General features: G+C 39.7%; 1 protein-coding gene across 1 annotated transcript in view; it reads left to right on the top strand.

Annotated features, from left to right (window-relative positions):
- The window catches only part of ltv1 (LTV1 ribosome biogenesis factor), a gene marked incomplete in the record, with an annotated part of 19,690 nt that extends 2,573 nt beyond the window's left edge, over positions 1-17,117 (top strand). The window contains 4 exon segments of the mRNA XM_034230096.1: positions 162-307; positions 3,976-4,028; positions 5,046-5,246; positions 15,962-17,117. Of these exon segments, the coding sequence (XP_034085987.1) occupies positions 162-307; positions 3,976-4,028; positions 5,046-5,246; positions 15,962-16,072 (511 nt within the window).
- Positions 17,118-17,135: the final 18 nt, after the last annotated feature.

The following is a 17,135-nucleotide window of genomic DNA, read 5'->3' as shown; positions in this document are numbered from 1 at the left end:
TCCACCAGTGGGGTATTTACAGATGTATTTTATATCTATATCTTTATATATCTTTATATATATAAAAATGTAAAACAAACATGACCAAAACAAAACACAGTATAGCCGAAGCAAAATTGAATGGCGAACTCGTCTGACTATCTATTGTTTTGTTTGTTTAGATACTTGAGACCTGACGACTTGGGTCCTAAAGAACTTCCTGCCGTGAAGGAGGAGGATGAAGACGATGATGAAGATGAAGAGGAAGAGATGGAAACCGTTGTTATCAAGGGTCCAGAGGAGAAGTGGGACTGTGAAACCATCATCAGTGAGTTCAGTCTGCAGTTTCCTGTCAAAAACTCAGACGTGTTTAAAATCTGTTCTGTTATATATGTTGTTTGTTTTTTCCAGTGTTTTCCCTAATCTCCTGCAATTACAGCAGAACAACGAAACCAAAACTGAACTTTAATAATCTTCTAACTCATAAAGAAAGCAAAATGTCAAAAGTATTCCAGCTTTAATCTGAAGACAAACATCCATCAATGATTAATCTGATTACATTACAAATGTTTAGAATAGAGAGCAAGATTTCTTTTTACAGAGGCCCTATTCTATACATATATATACACCTGAACATCAGCAGGAGAGGACTCTTTAAAGTAGAGACACTACGTACTGATATACACCTGAACATCAGCAGGAGAGGACTCTTTAAAGTAGAGACACTACATACTGATATACACCTGAACTATCAGCAGGAGAGGACTCTTTAAAGTAGAGACACTACATACTGATATACACCTGAACATCAGCAGGAGAGGAACTCTTTAAAGTAGAGACACTACATACTGATATACACCTGAACATCAGCAGGAGAGGACTCTTTAAAGTAGAGACACTACATACTGATATACACCTGAACATCAGCAGGAGAGGAACTCTTTAAAGTAGAGACACTACATACTGATATACACCTGAACATCAGCAGGAGAGGAACTCTTTAAAGTAGAGACACTACATACTGATATACACCTGAACATCAGCAGGAGAGGACTCTTTAAAGTAGAGACACTACATAATGATATACACCTGAACATCAGCAGGAGAGGACTCTTTAAAGTAGAGACACTACATACTGATATACACCTGAACATCAGCAGGAGAGGACTCTTTAAAGTAGAGACACTACATACTGATATACACCTGAACATCAGCAGGAGAGGACTCTTTAAAGTAGAGACAACTACATACTGATATACACCTGAACATCAGCAGGAGAGGACTCTTTAAAGTAGAGACACTACATACTGATATACACCTGAACATCGAGCAGGAGAGGACTCTTTAAAGTAGAGACACTACATACTGATATACACCTGAACATCAGCAGGAGAGGACTCTTTAAAGTAGAGACACTACATACTGATATACACCTGAACATCAGCAGGAGAGGACTCTTTAAAGTAGACGACCTACATACTGATATACACCTGAACCATCGCAGGAGAGAACTCTTTAAAAGTAGAGACACTACATACTGATATACACCTGAACATCAGCAGGAGAGGACTCTTTAAAGTAGAGACACTACATACTGATATACACCTGACATCAGCAGGAGAGGACTCTTTAAAGTAGAGACACTACATACTGATATACACCTGAACATCAGCAGGAGAGGACTCTTTAAAGTAGAGACACTACATACTGATATACACCTGAACATCAGCAGGAGAGGACTCTTTAAAGTAGAGACACTACATACTGATATACACCTGAACATCGAGCAGGAGAGGACTCTTTAAAGTAGAGACACTACATACTGATATACACCTGAACATCAGCAGGAGAGGACTCTTTAAAGTACAGACACTACATACTGATATACACCTGAACATCATCAGGAGAGGACTCTTTAAAGTAGAGACACTACATACTGATATACACCTGAACATCAGCAGGAGAGGACTCTTTAAAGTAGAGACACTACATACTGATATACACCTGAACATCAGCAGGAGAGGACTCTTTAAAGTAGAGACACTACGTACTGATATACATCTGAACATCAGCAGGAGAGGACTCTTTAAAGTAGAGACACTACATACTGATATACACCTGAACATCAGCAGGAGAGGACTATTTAAAGTAGAGACACTACATACTGATATACACCTGAACATCAGCAGGAGAGGACTCTTTAAAGTAGAGACACTACATACTGATATACACCTGAACATCAGCAGGCGAGGACTATTTAAAGTAGAGACACTACATGCTGATATACACCTGAACATCAGCAGGAGAGGACTCTTTAAAGTAGAGACACTACGTACTGATATACATCTGAACATCAGCAGTAGAGGACTCTTTAAAGTAGAGACACTACATACTGATATACACCTGAACATCAGCAGGAGAGGACTCTTTAAAGTAGAGACACTACATACTGATATACACCTGAACATCAGCAGGAGAGGACTCTTTAAAGTAGAGACACTACATACTGATATACACCTGAACATCAGCAGGAGAGGACTCTTTAAAGTAGAGACACTACATACTGATATACACCTGAACATCAGCAGGAGAGGACTCTTTAAAGTAGAGACACTACATACTGATATACACCTGAACATCAGCAGGAGAGGACTCTTTAAAGTAGAGACACTACATGCTGATATACACCTGAACATCAGCAGGAGAGGACTCTTTAAAGTAGAGACACTACATACTGATATACACCTGAACATCAGCAGGAGAGGACTCTTTAAAGTACAGACACTACATACTGATATACACCTGGACATCAGCAGGAGAGGACTCTTTAAAGTAGAGACACTACATACTGATATAGACCTGAACATCAGCAGGAGAGGACTCTTTAAAGTAGAGACACTACATACTGATATACACCTGAACATCAGCAGGAGAGGACTCTTTAAAGTAGAGACACTACATACTGATATACACCTGAACATCAGCAGGAGAGGACTCTTTAAAGTAGAGACACTACGTACTGATATACACCTGAACATCAGCAGGAGAGGACTCTTTAAAGTAGAGACACTACATACTGATATACACCTGAACATCAGCAGGAGAGGACTCTTTAAAGTACAGACACTACATACTGATATACACCTGGACATCAGCAGGAGAGGACTCTTTAAAGTAGAGACACTACATACTGATATAGACCTGAACATCAGCAGGAGAGGACTCTTTAAAGTAGAGACACTACATACTGATATACACCTGAACATCAGCAGGAGAGGACTCTTTAAAGTAGATACACTACATACTGATATACACCTGAACATCAGCAGGAGAGGACTCTTTAAAGTAGAGACACTACGTACTGATATACACCTGAACATCAGCAGGAGAGGACTCTTTAAAGTAGAGACACTACGTACTGATATACACCTGAACATCAGCAGGAGAGGACTCTTTAAAGGATGTTTCTTTGAGGATAATAGTTGATGAACTCATGACACAAAAGATGACCCCAGAAAAGTCAATAAGTTAATTACCTGTCACCATGACGAATGATTACTTAGCCTTTTAACTCTGAGTCAAAGGTTGATTTCGTATCTGTTCTTTACGCTCATTCTGTAAATGGTTGATGGGAAAATAAAACCATAACCAGTAGGAACTATTGATGTGAAAGGTTAAACTGTATGTAGGGAATCAGAAGATAATACTGTACTGTTTCTTCAGCTTACAGAGGAACTGGTCATGCCTTCTTAATTCTGATCAACAATTAACATTTAAAAAATAGTTTTTAACATTTGATGTGATGTGTTTGTCTACGGTACTTCTTAACAGATGTGATGAGCTTGTATAATGAATATGAATATATATTAATTACTTAATTACAGTAGTCCTCTGGTGTTATTGTGAGTAAAGAGGAGACATTAACCGTTAATATGAATCTGTTTTCTGTAGATATCTGGTGTTATTATAACTGTTACGTTTCTTTATTTTCTCCAGGCACATATTCCACCATCTATAACAGACCCAAGTTGATTCAGGAACCACAAAGGGTGAGAAAAACATATTTTGTGTCATTTTTACCTCCTTTTTATGTTATATATATATATATGTGTAGAATCACATTTCGATAGTGTAAACAATGCAGTAGAAGGCAGAGTAAAGACGTTGTGTGTAAACTCTTGCACAAATATAGTGGCTTGAGTAATTATTGTGCACTTAACACTAAATCAGGAATATTGTCCTATCTGCACGTTTTGCTTATTTTACCTGATTTATTTTTATTGAACTGTTCAGAGGTTTCTAGGTCTCTCTGTGTCTTATTGTCAGTCTGGTTGAACTATGGTGCAGCACTCTTTTTGTTCTCCATGGGAAAAACACTTATATACAAAATAATATATATTTCTAAAGAAGACTTTTTACTATTTGAAAAAAAAATTAACAAAATCTTACTGGATCCAATCAAGCTTTTAAACATCGATCTGATATGAAAACATGTGCAGTGTTTTAAGGTGGAATGAATCGGACGTGTTGACAAAATGTTCTACAAATATTTACAGTATAAAGAAAAAAGTGCAAGAAAATAATCCCTCAGAGATTAAACGTGTAGGAACCAAAATGCTTCTTTAGCCATTGTTTGTTGTTATCTTTATTTGTCCGCACCACGTTTAATTGTAATTATCACGTCTGACAATTGTCACATGGGTGTTGTTTATTGTTATTTAGGTCACCTGTTGCACCAAAACAAAGAGGGTGAATTGCTGTGACCTTTTTTGTATTTGTTAATTGTTTGTTTTCTTAATTAAAGATAATTGAACTCTGACTTCAGTAAAGACTGTTCCATCAGCACAGCGATGAGCAAAGTCTAGCCTCTCGAGGCACGACTCATTAGGAGTTTTACGATATGATAACACTTTATTGGTCCGATCAAGTCTGAAATGTGACTTGCATTTAACATGACAGCACAATCAGTGAGAGAAAACCTGCTCAAGAGCCTTCAGCGTGCATTTGATCTGGGATTTAACTCTGTCGACACAAAACGTTTATTCTTTTCTTCCTCGTGTCCTCAGACGAAGCCGATCCGAGTGTCCCAGAAGACGGGCATCCCTCTGGACGTCCTTCCTACCAAAGGCCTGACCGCTAAGCAGGCGGAGCGCATGATGAGGATCAACGACTCGGACCTGCCTCGAGTTTCCACCCAGCAGCGCAGCAAGGAGGAGAGCACAGAGGAGAGGAAGCAGAGGAAACTCGCCATCAAGGAAGAACGCAAGGTGAGAGTGAGAGAGTGAGTGAGAGAGTGAGAGTGAGAGAGAGAGAGAGAGAGAGAGAGAGTAGTAGGAGTAAGAGAGAGTAAGAGAGACGTGATGATAGATTAGAGGCGAGAGGGCTGCCTCTGCGCTATCTCGCATCTCATCTCTCGTCTCTCGATCGCTCTCTCTATCTCTCTGCTCTTCCTCTATAGTCTCATCGCTCTCTCTCTCTCTCTCTTCTCTCTTCTCTCTCTCTCTCTCGCTCTCTCTCTCTCTCCTCTCTCTCTCCTCTCCTCTCTCTCTCTCTCTCTCCTCTCTCTCTCTCTCTCTCTCTCCTCTCTCTCTCTCTCTCTCTCTCTACTCTCTCTCTCTCTCTCTCTCTCTCTCTCTCTCTCTCTCTCCTCCTCCTCGCGCTCTCTCTCGACTGCTCTCTCTCGCTCGTCTTCCATCCTCTTATACGAGGAGATTATAAGTGTGTTCAAGCTCGTTGGAAAAAGGGAATCAACTCAAAACTCAAAGTTCAGGGCGTATAATTGCACTGACACAAAATACACTGAACAAAAATATAAACGCAACACTTTTGTTTTTGCTCCCATTTTTCATGAGATGAACTCAAAGATCTAAAACATTTTCTATAAACACAAAATAACCATTTCTCTCAAATATTGTTCACAAATCTGAAACAATCTGTGATAGTGAGCACTTCTCCTTTGCCGAGATAATCCATCCCACCTCACAGGTGTGGCTTATCAAGATGCTGATTAGACAGCATGATTATTGCACAGGTGTGCCTTAGGCTGGCCACAATAAAAGGCCACTCTGAAACGTGCAGTTTTGCTTTATTGGGGGAGTCTGGGGGGGGTCCGAAAACCAGGCAGTATCTAGTCTGAGGGGTAGGGGTAGGGTTAGGGTTATGTTGTGAATCGAGTGGCCCATGGTGGTGGTGGAGTTATTGTATGGGCAGGCGTATGTTATGGACGACGAACACAGGCCACTCGATTCACAACATTACCCTAATTTGTGAACAATATTTGAGAGAAATGGTTATTTTGTATTTATAGAACATGTTTTAGATCTTTGAGTTCATCTCATGAAAAATGGGAGCAAAAACAAAAGTGTTGCGTTTATATTTTTGTTCAGTGTGTGTATATATATATACATTTTTTTTTATACACATTCAAACATATTTATTTGTACTTAACCCGATATATTCCTGCACTTGAACTTTATCGGCATATTGAAGTATGAATGCTTGTATGTTGTCTTCTCCTGAATGTTGTACGTCTCTTGTTTGTTTTTTGTATTTTTGATGGCACCTTACAAAAAAAGAAGCAGTAGCTCTACTCATCTCATTGTATAATGACAATAAAGGATTCTATTCTATAAGCAGCATCTCTCTAATAAACAAGTTCTTCTGGTGGGTAAAATAACAAAAGTACATTCAAAACGCACTCACCAGAATGTATAAATAGCAAACAGAACTTTAAACAGGCCTAGTTTTCAGGCAGCAACATTCACTTAACAAAGGTCACTTAACAAAGGTCACTTAACAAATTAGCAATTTAGCCTCAGAGGTAACAATCTGCTCAAAGTAGTGAAATCACTTCGAGTACTTCAGTTTCCTTCTCAGCGCTCACAGCAGGTGTCACTGAACAAGCTGCAAGAAAATATAAAAACCAAAAATGAATTGTTCATATCGAAGACAGATCAATCCTCCATCTCATACCATAGACCTCCATTGTTTTTAGAAACCTGTAATCTGCTAAACATGTAGTTTAATTACTATTTCCCAGAATACCTCTCATATAAATACACTTTCCTTAGTAGTTTGTCTTGTAAACAATAGCGGTAAGAGCGTTGAGAACACGTCGTTTGGTCAAGCAACTTGTTTTAAATCACACATGGTGACACGTTATCAAATCCAACACATAGACTCAAACAACAAAGCTCCTGATGTATCGTCCTCCTCTGTGCCATGGAGCTCCAATCTTGTCCAAAATATTATTTAAAACCCCCCTCAGTGAGCAACACTGTTGTACAGCTGATCATTTCCTTCATCACCACGTCTCACACACCGTCCTGCTGCCACAAATACTCACTAGAGCACCAAATATGGATCAATCCGCCGCTGAAAGTAGATCCCAACTAATGCACTATTTCCTCCTGCTTGATTGATAAAAACTAAAGAAAGTAGGTGTTTTTAGAAAATGACTGAGATTATTATGTGTTGGTTTTCTTTGTTTATGGCATATGTCTGCAATTAATCAAATAAAACAAAGCAGTAGTCAGCTGAATAAAATGAATTATATAATTGATTTGATTGATTTTGCTCTTATCTTGAACGACCTGGATTCAAATATTTACCACAAATAAGGGCATCACTTCGTCTTTTTAATTACCTTTATATGATAAGAAATGACATGGAGAACAATTGATTGATTGATTCATTTTATTTCGAACAAGTAAAATAAATAATTACAAAACAAAAATATTTTTGCATTTCATAGTCATGTAAGATAAATCAAAACAAAAAAATTACATTTACAACAACAACAACAGCATTAGCAACATAAACAGTCCCACATCTAGTGTTCGAAAAGGAGTGAGAAGAAGTATCATTTATTTAATCTCACCCCCATTGTCCCTAAATGATTTATTTATAATCTATAATCTGCAATAATTATCCTTATTATTTTTATTATTAATCTGCTTTACCTGTTGATTGACATATACACCAGTGGCGAACCGTGTCTATCACAACGGGACCTTCTGTAGACACACACACCCCCCACCGTCGCCGCAACGTAACACTGCAATATTACAGATCAACAACACGGATACGATTCTCATTTATTCATTTTATATACATTTTATTACATTTTATTTATATAATTAAATCGATTTTTTGTTTGTTTTATCTGAGTGTTCTCGGAATACCTTGAAGGCCCTGACGGTTCGCCACTGATATACACATATGTACATACACACATATATGAGAGGCCGTCGAGCTCACAACTCATTCTTGGTCTTACAAACAATGTCAGAATCTCACACATACACCATTTAACTCTTTTATACATATAGCTAAACACTTTTACACGCACAGTCATACTCTCTTTCACACACTGTTGTCTGGGCAATACATCAAACTTACTTAAATACCAAACGGTACTTTCTTAGAAACACTATTATTCCCACTTACAGACAACATCATACTACAATATAATACTCTAGTAGTGTATGCAAGATAGAAAACTTTGTGAGAGAGAATGATAGTGTATGTGAGATACATTTTAGTGTGTGTGTGTGTGTGATGGTGTATGTGAGATACATTTTAGTATGTATGAGGGTATAGTAGTGTGTGTGTGAGAGAATTATAGTGTGTGTGAGATACATTTTAGTGTGTGTGTGTGTGATGGTGTATGTGAGAGACATTTTAGTATGTATGAGGGTATAATAGTGTGTGTGAGAGAATGATAGTGTATGTGAGATACATTTTAGTATGTATGAGGGTATAGTAGTGTGTGTGAGAGAGAATGCTTGTGTTGTTGAGAGCTTATGACAGTTTATGTGAGAGGACATTGTACTGGTTGTGAGAGAGTATACTTTAAAAGGAAGTCAGGTTGATCCAACAGGAAGCCAGTTTAAATGTTCATTCCTTGACTGGTTTACAGCCTCGAAAACAAAGCCTGAAGCTGATCAGAGCACTGCTAGCTACATTTGAGCTGCAATAAGAACTTTTGTTAACACTTTATATTAAGGTACACAAATTAACCATCAACTAGTTGTTAATCAACATGCTTATTAGCAGTATATTGGCTCTTTATTAGTCATTATAAAACACTTATTAATGCCTTATTCTACATGACCATATTCTACAAGTAATAGGCCATTAGTTGAGTTTTTCCTCAATAACCCTCTAATTGGTGCTTATTCATTGCAAGTAAGGAAGTTGTTTGGTCTTAATATGCTCAATATGGGCCTAATAAGGCAGTAGTACCACAAGAATAGTAATTCTCCCACAATAAATATGATCTATCCTTATGTAACAAGACATGAAACTATAAGTGTTAATTAAGTCTAAATAACTCAAAATTAGGTATTTCTATCGAAGAATATGTTCCCTATTTTAAAGGGAAGTCTTGTTCGTAACCAATAAGCTAGTAGTTTGACTCTGATTGACCTGAACAGGTTCCCTATTCTAAAGTTGCCTCCTCTTCACACTTTGTAAATACATTATAGCACGCAACTACTGAAATTAACCTCAACAGTACATGAACAAAGTAGGCTCACGTTGAAATATCTGTTTTATTAATGAACCCCTAAAGAGAGGTTCAGACACATGTACCAAAACATGTCAAGTTTCTCCTAGGCTGAGAACACACATGCAGCCTGTATACTTTTTTAATAAAAACAGATTTTTAACATTGTTTATGTATTTGTGATCATACTGTGTGACCTGCTTGTATGTACTTACACCATAGGTGTACTGTTCTCTCTGTGTTGTACTGTCTCAGTGTGAACATAGATTTAACAGCCAGCCAAACTCTTTTGAGAGCCAGGGAATGAGCAGCCATGCTCCTTTATTGAATTATTTGCAGTCCACTGACATTCAAACGGAGTGAAACTATAAAAAAGAAGAAGATACAAGGCACTTAATGATCTCATACATGCAAGTGTAACATACACAGATTAACACTCGGCACCGCTAAGTGTAAACAAGGTAAATATAGCTAATGCTAGCTGTAGCATATCCCTCCGAAATATGGTCGTAGACTTTACTGATGATTTAGAATTTATTGAAACTCCAGAGTCAACGTAAGAGTTATAAAGACACATAAATAACAAATACGTTTAGGCACAATCCGTATTAGAATCACTTTAGCATACTACCAAAAGTTAACTGTAAACAGACAGCAAAGCTACAAAACAGCTTATAAACGAATTAGGACAACCTAGTAAATACCAACCTTGTGCCTCTTCGGGGGGTGCTAGCATTTAAACATACACTTTATTCTTTACTTTCTCCGTCTTTATATGTAGAAGATATTTCTTTTCGCAGTCATGTTGTTTCCATAGCAACAACAACTTCCTGTCAACAGCGTAAACTCGTCTTCAAAATAAAAGCATCTAAATAAAACATGCTAGCGCGAATGCTAACGCTAGTGCGAATGCTTGCGCATTTTCGCATTGAGTTTAAACATCTCGAAATGTCATCACATAAACACAATACATGTTACTAATCCTTACGGCCCCTACACACGAGGGCACGCGTTGCCGCTTCAACGCTTCTGCCCATTCATTTTGAATGGGGTGACGTCACGATTCGCCGAACTGCATTGTGGGAGCAAAGCGTAGCTTCTCTCGCGGTGCTCGCTGCAAAAGTAGAGCAATGTTCTACTTTTGACGCCAGCCAATCGAATCATATGCCAGTACAAGCTCTAGCCAATCAAACCGCGTGCTTGTGTGTCTGGGGCGGGAGATTCATGTGATTGGTTGTTGGTCGAGTTTCAGCCCCCCCCCGCCGGCAAGCGACAACGCACGCCGCCGTGTGTAGGGGCCGTTACAGTGTAAGTGTAAGGCATACACTTAGTCATTGCTTTCTGACAGACTTGACCCTTTTACTCTTCAGGTTGCATAGGGAGAATTAGTAGCATTCTACTGCCTTTCTTGGGCGGTGTCCGTCAAACGAAAAACGTAGAGCCAATTAGGAACTGAGAATTTAGTCCAACTTCCTTTTCAATCAAACTCACTTCCTTTTCAATGATACTCTCTCACACTATTCTTATGCACACACCCTCTCATTCTGTTTTATACACATACCTATAGTCATTCACATTAACTATTATTGCCTCTTATACAGTGGGGCAAAAAAGTATTTAGTCAGCCACCAATTGTGCAAGTTCTCCCACTTAAAAAGATGAGAGGCCTGTAATTGTCATCCTAGGTACACCTCAACTATGAGAGACAGAATGAGAAAAAAAAATCCTGGAAATCACATTGTCGGATTTTTAAAGAATTTATTTGCAAATTATGGTGGAAAATAAGTATTTGGTCAATAACAAAAGTTCATCTCAATACTTTGTTATATACCCTTTGTTGGCAATGACAGAGGTCAAACGTTTTCTGTAAGTCTTCACAAGGTTTTCACACACTGTTGCTGGTATTTTGGCCCATTCCTCCATGCAGATCTCCTCTAGAGCAGTGATGTTTTGGGGCTGTCGCTGGGCAACACGGACTTTCAACTCCCTCCAAAGATTTTCTATGGGGTTGAGATCTGGAGACTGGCTAGGCCACTCCAGGACCTTGAAATGCTTCTTACGAAGCCATTCCTTTGTTGCCCGGGCGGTGTGTTTGGGATCATTGTCATGCTGAAAGATGTTCACGTTTCATCTTCAATGCCCTTGCTGATGGAAGGAGGTTGTCACTAAAAATCTCACGATACATGGCCCCATTCATTCTTTCCTTTACACGGATCAGTCGTCCTGGTTGCTTTGCAGAAACACAGCCCCAAAGCATGATGTTTCCACCCCCATGTTTCACAGTAGGTGTTCTTTGGATGCAACTCAGCATTCTTTCTCCTCCAAACACGTCGAGTTGAGTTTTTACCAAAAAGTTCTATTTTGGTTTCATCTGACCATATGACATTCTCCCAATCCTCTTCTGGATCATCTAAATGCTCTCTAGCTAACTTCAGACGGGCCTGGACATGTACTGGCTTAAGCAGGGGGACACGTCTGGCACTGCAGGATTTGAGTCCCTGGCGGCGTAGTGTGTTACTGATGGTAGCCTTTGTTACTTTGGTCCCAGCTCTCTGCAGGTCATTGACTAGGTCCCCCCGTGCTGTTCTGGGATGTTTGCTCACCGTTCTTGTGATCATTTTGACCCCACGGGGTGAGATCTTGCGTGGAGCCCCAGATCGAGGGAGATTATCAGTGGTCTTGTATGTCTTCCATTTTCTAATAATTGCTCCCACAGTTGATTTCTTCACACCAAGCTGCTTACCTATTGCAGATTCAGTCTTCCCAGCCTGGTGCAGGTCTACAATTTTGTTTCTGGTGTCCTTTGACAGCTCTTTGGTCTTGGCCATAGTGGAGTTTGGAGTGTGACTGTTTGAGGTTGTGGACAGGTGTCTTTTATACTGATAACGAGTTCAAACAGGTGCCATTAATACAGTTAACAAGTGGAGGACAGAGGAGGCTCTTAAAGAAGAAGTTACAGGTCTGTGAGAGCCAGAAATCTTGTTTGTTTGTAGGTGACCAAATACTTATTTTACCGAGGAATTTACCAATGAATTCATTAAAAATCCTACAATGTGATTTCCTGGATTCTTTCCCCCCATTCTGTCTCTCATAGTTGAAGTGTACCTAGGATGAAAATTACAGGCCTCTCTCATCTTTTTAAGTGGGAGAACTTGCACAATTGGTGGCTGACTAAATACTTTTTTGCCCCACTGTATGTGTCGCTTCTTTTGGGCTTGTTTTCATAGACCTGGTTGCTTATTTCTCTCAAATCTGGCAATAGAGTGGGCGCAGTGTCTAATAGTAGCAGTAAGCTAACAAGAGGCTACGTTCAGCTGGTGACTCGGGAGTCGGGACATATATTATTCGGCCTTTCATTCACTGCTATTCTGTTTTACATAATGACTATTGTTATTAACATGAAATATTATTCCCTCTTATATAGGTTATTATTCTGTCTTACATACATTGTTTACCGATTACACACATACTACTATCCTCTTTCACATACACTATTATAATGTTCTATTAGATTATAGTTGTTTGTGAAAGACGATAGTGGTGTGCAGTGTGAGAAAAAGTTTTTAGTGAGTACTTGTCCATGGACAAGTCAGTTTGGCAATTTACTTGTCCCAATACATTTTTCACTTGTCCAGAATGGAAAAAAATTGGGGCCACTGGAATCTTCTTCTTCGCCATCGTATTTTACATTTTCCCACGGTTTTTACGACACTGCTAACGTAAGTGAGCGGTAAGATTTTACTGCATCACACATAGGGTTGGGTATCGTTTGGATTTTAACGATTCCGGTTCTGCTTTTCGATTCCGGTTATTTTTGGTTCTCGATTCCGGTTCTTTGAGAGGGTAAAAATAAGTCCCATGACAAACTGGGAGAAAAATATATTTATGAAAACATTAAGTCAAATCTGTATTCCTATTTACAAATCACTTCATACTGTTGAATTTCTTACGGTTATTGAATACAATAAAAATAATCTCTGCATTGTTTAGTTAGTTCTAAGTGGTGCAGTTTGAGAATGTACTATTGGCCCAGTCTCCTCTGAAGTTACACTGCAACCTGCCTGTGAGACAGAGTCCAACCACACATGTCCAACACATAGGCCTAATAATAATAATACATTATATTTATAGCCTATAGGCCTAGCGCTTTTCTACAACTCAAAGACGCTTGCACGCTTACACGTCCTACAATACACATGCTGCAGCTGCCCAGCTGCTCACTGTTTGTAAAAGTAAATAAATAGTATTTTAATTTCAATAATGTACTTTCTATACCCTGCTTCATAAACAATACTGACATCCCTGTGCTCCTCCGAGTCTGGAGGTCCGGGGATGTGAGGACAGCGCGAGGACACAGACAGGGAGGCTGCTTCACTTCATAAAGGAAATGGCGGTCAATATTAACAACACAGGAGCTAAAACGCTTAATAACCTTCATTACGTGTTAGAGAAAGAACATAAGAAAGTTTGACAAAGATGAGGCTGTTAAACGGGCAGCGGATCTGCTGTGTGTAGAAAGAGAGAGAGAGACGCTGAGCTGCACTGTGCAGCGATCAGCTGATACGGAGCATAGAGAGAGCTGCAGTCCGCGGGGCTCGGCCTCGCCTCCTGTCCTCACAACTCTTATTAATCCCGGTACTGGAGAATGGTTATTTGTTCCTACTCGGAACCAAGTTTTGCTTCCCAACCCTGCCACTGTGCTACACTTCCCGCCCCGCCCCGCCCCGCCCCCATCCCCATCTAACTGTACAGAAAGCGGCGAGATGCATTTCCTTAGGAATCGACAAGCAGAACCGAAACTAACATTTCTAAACGAACAATTGCGGACACGTACAATTTGCGAATGAGTTCTGCCTTTTGTAAACTGAATGTATCAATAATTTGTCAATAAATCAGGGCGAAAAACGTCACTTGTCCGCCGGACAAGTCAATTGAAAGATCTTACTTGTCCGATATTGTAAATAACACGTCCCGGACGGTGGGACGTGTACTTTTTCGCACACTGGGTGTGTGTACGAGAGTATGATGGTGCCTTTAAGAGATTTTGTTTTTGTGTGTGAGAGAGTAGTTATTTATGTATGATAGTATGATAGTAAATGAAGGAAGGAATGACAGTACGTTAAGGACGGTATGATACTGTGTGTTAAAGAATCTGGTGGAGTATATGTGAGATTCTGATATTGTTTGTAAGACCAAGTATGAGTTGTGAGCTAGACGGCCTCTCATACACATGCATATATGCACATATTCATATACACACCTACATACTCACACATATATACACATACACATAAGGCGCGTTCACACCGGAGTACTTTTACCCGTACTTTTCTCGTTTAGTTCCAATAGTGCTTGGAATTTTGCGTTCATACCAAAAATAAAACTTAGTTCAGAGAACTTTTACCCCCATTGTTAGTGCCTGCTAGAGAGGTGGTACTATCCTGGGGAGAAAAAAGTAGCGATTTCGCTGGGCGAATTGCAAACCACGCCCCGCAAAACTCTGAAAAGTTTTGTGAAGCCGCCATTGTATTTGCTGCCATTAGCATTATTAGCATTAGCATTAGCCCCGCGCACCAACGGAGAGAGAATAACTTATGGCAACACAAAAAAAAAACATGGGAGCGGTGGAGATGAGGAGGTTCTGGCGATTTACTCGGAAGGCTTCAGTAGAAGCTGCTGGGAGTCCCAGCAGCTTCCACTGAAGCCAGTCCCCAACTCCAGGGACTTCGGGCGGCAGTATACGCCGTGAAGTGGTTTGCGGCCTGCCAGTAAACCCAAAGCAGAAGAAGACGAAGTGACGTCAGCGGTTTCATTTGCGTAATCTTCCCTCAGGGACTTATTCCGGTGTGAACGCGATTTGTACTTAGTGCCATGGGGGTAGTAAAGCCCCGGCCACCCGAGGACAATAACAGTCATATCTGCTACAGTTCACTATCAGATAGATTGGTTCGGCCACACGAGGCCGACATGGAAACGCAGATAACGATAACGAGTCCCAAGGTGGGTAGATCTGCAAAGGAAACGCTCTGGGGGGGCAAATTGCTCTGTGTTTATGCCTATACGATCATTTCCTGATAACGTTGAAGCAATAGCCCCGCCTCTCCTGCTCAGAGATCAGATGCTGGGCTGTCAGAAGAGAGGGAGGAAAAGAGAGGCTCTGTTTTTTATTATTATATAGAGTCGTTATTCATTTGTTTTAAAGCGCTTTCGAGCGGTCTCGTGTCTGTTGCGTGTGGACGGAAGACTTTTTTGATAACGATTGCGGTCCGTTTGCGTTATCGTCCTCGTGTGGCCGGGGCTTAAGTACGGCAAAGTACTTGGTGTGAAAGCGGCTATAGTCAAACACCTTCCCCACATCCCTGTACCTCGAGAAAATAATGACAATGCCAACCATGGAGGAAAATATGTCGATAAGTCATTAAAGTATTTCATCAGTTCACAATGTGTTAAATGCTCCTTCTGTGTGTTTAACAGGAGCGGAGAGTGGAGAAGAAAGCCAACCAGACGGCGTTTAAGGAGGAGAAAGTGCGACAGGAGAAGCAGATGTTGAGCCTGAGAGCCAACGTTCAAGGCATGAAGCTTTAATAAACAAACTCTGCCCACACTGACTTTCTTTACCCCGCTTTGAGGCGCCATCAGTGGACTCTTAACTTCAGTGGAGCTGAGAAACAAGTCCGAACAGGGCGACTGACGGGAAGCCGAGCCTCCAATCTCCTCGAATCATCACGAGATGCAACTTCAAAAGAGGAAGAAATGAACTTTATCTGCAGTTTACCAGCTCAGGATTAATAAATGCTGGGTGTTGAGTAGAAGGTATTAAAGAAGTTTGATTTGATTTTGTTGTTGTGATCATATCGGTTATCTTGCTTTTGGATATTAAAACGCTTTTATTGCAGGTGATAAATGAGAAGATCGATACCACTCATGTCTGTACTGAAGCAGCCCAATGCTAACTTAGCTTAGCACAAACACTGGAAACAAGTGTATACAGTAAGCCAGACTCCTCTGAAGCTCACAAATTAACGTTATTTGTGTCATTCGTACCTTTAGTTTATAGATGTTTGTATTGTAAGACAAATGCATTTTGGCTGTTACATAACTGTAGCTGGCTTCTCCATGCACCTTGGAAGTCGATACATGTGTTTAAGAAGCACAGATGCAGAATGACAACAACAAATAACTATGTTAGAGGGGTAAATAATAAGACTGTTACTTTACAAAGTGGTTTTGTTTAAGATAAATTAAGTTTCATGCTGTAAAAACAACCTAGATACGAAAAAAAAGTGCAAAGAAATTGATAAATTAAGCAAAACAATGTACAAATTAAATAATACCTCCTGCCTCTGAAAGATACCAAAAACAGTTAAACTGCTAATATTTATTTGTTGTATTTTTCACAATTAAACTAATGACATTTATCATGTTAAAATTGAGCTTCAGAGGCGTTCTCTGGCAGATTTAAGCTCCGTTTCCAGTGTATGTGCTAACAGTCGTACGGCACTGATATAGCTTCATATTTATTAGAGTGGTATCAGTCTTCTCAATTTGTCCAAAAGCATAATCCCAATAAATTACAAACTATTCTGTAAACAAGCTACTTTAATTAAATGAAAATGCTTATTTTTCTCAACATATCGGTTTGTAATCT

Source organism: Gymnodraco acuticeps, unplaced genomic scaffold (genome assembly GCF_902827175.1).
Source record: "Gymnodraco acuticeps unplaced genomic scaffold, fGymAcu1.1, whole genome shotgun sequence".
Taxonomy (NCBI): Eukaryota; Metazoa; Chordata; class Actinopteri; order Perciformes; family Bathydraconidae; genus Gymnodraco; species Gymnodraco acuticeps.
Note: the sequence above shows the minus strand (reverse complement) of the source record. Positions and strands in the feature narration are given on the sequence as shown.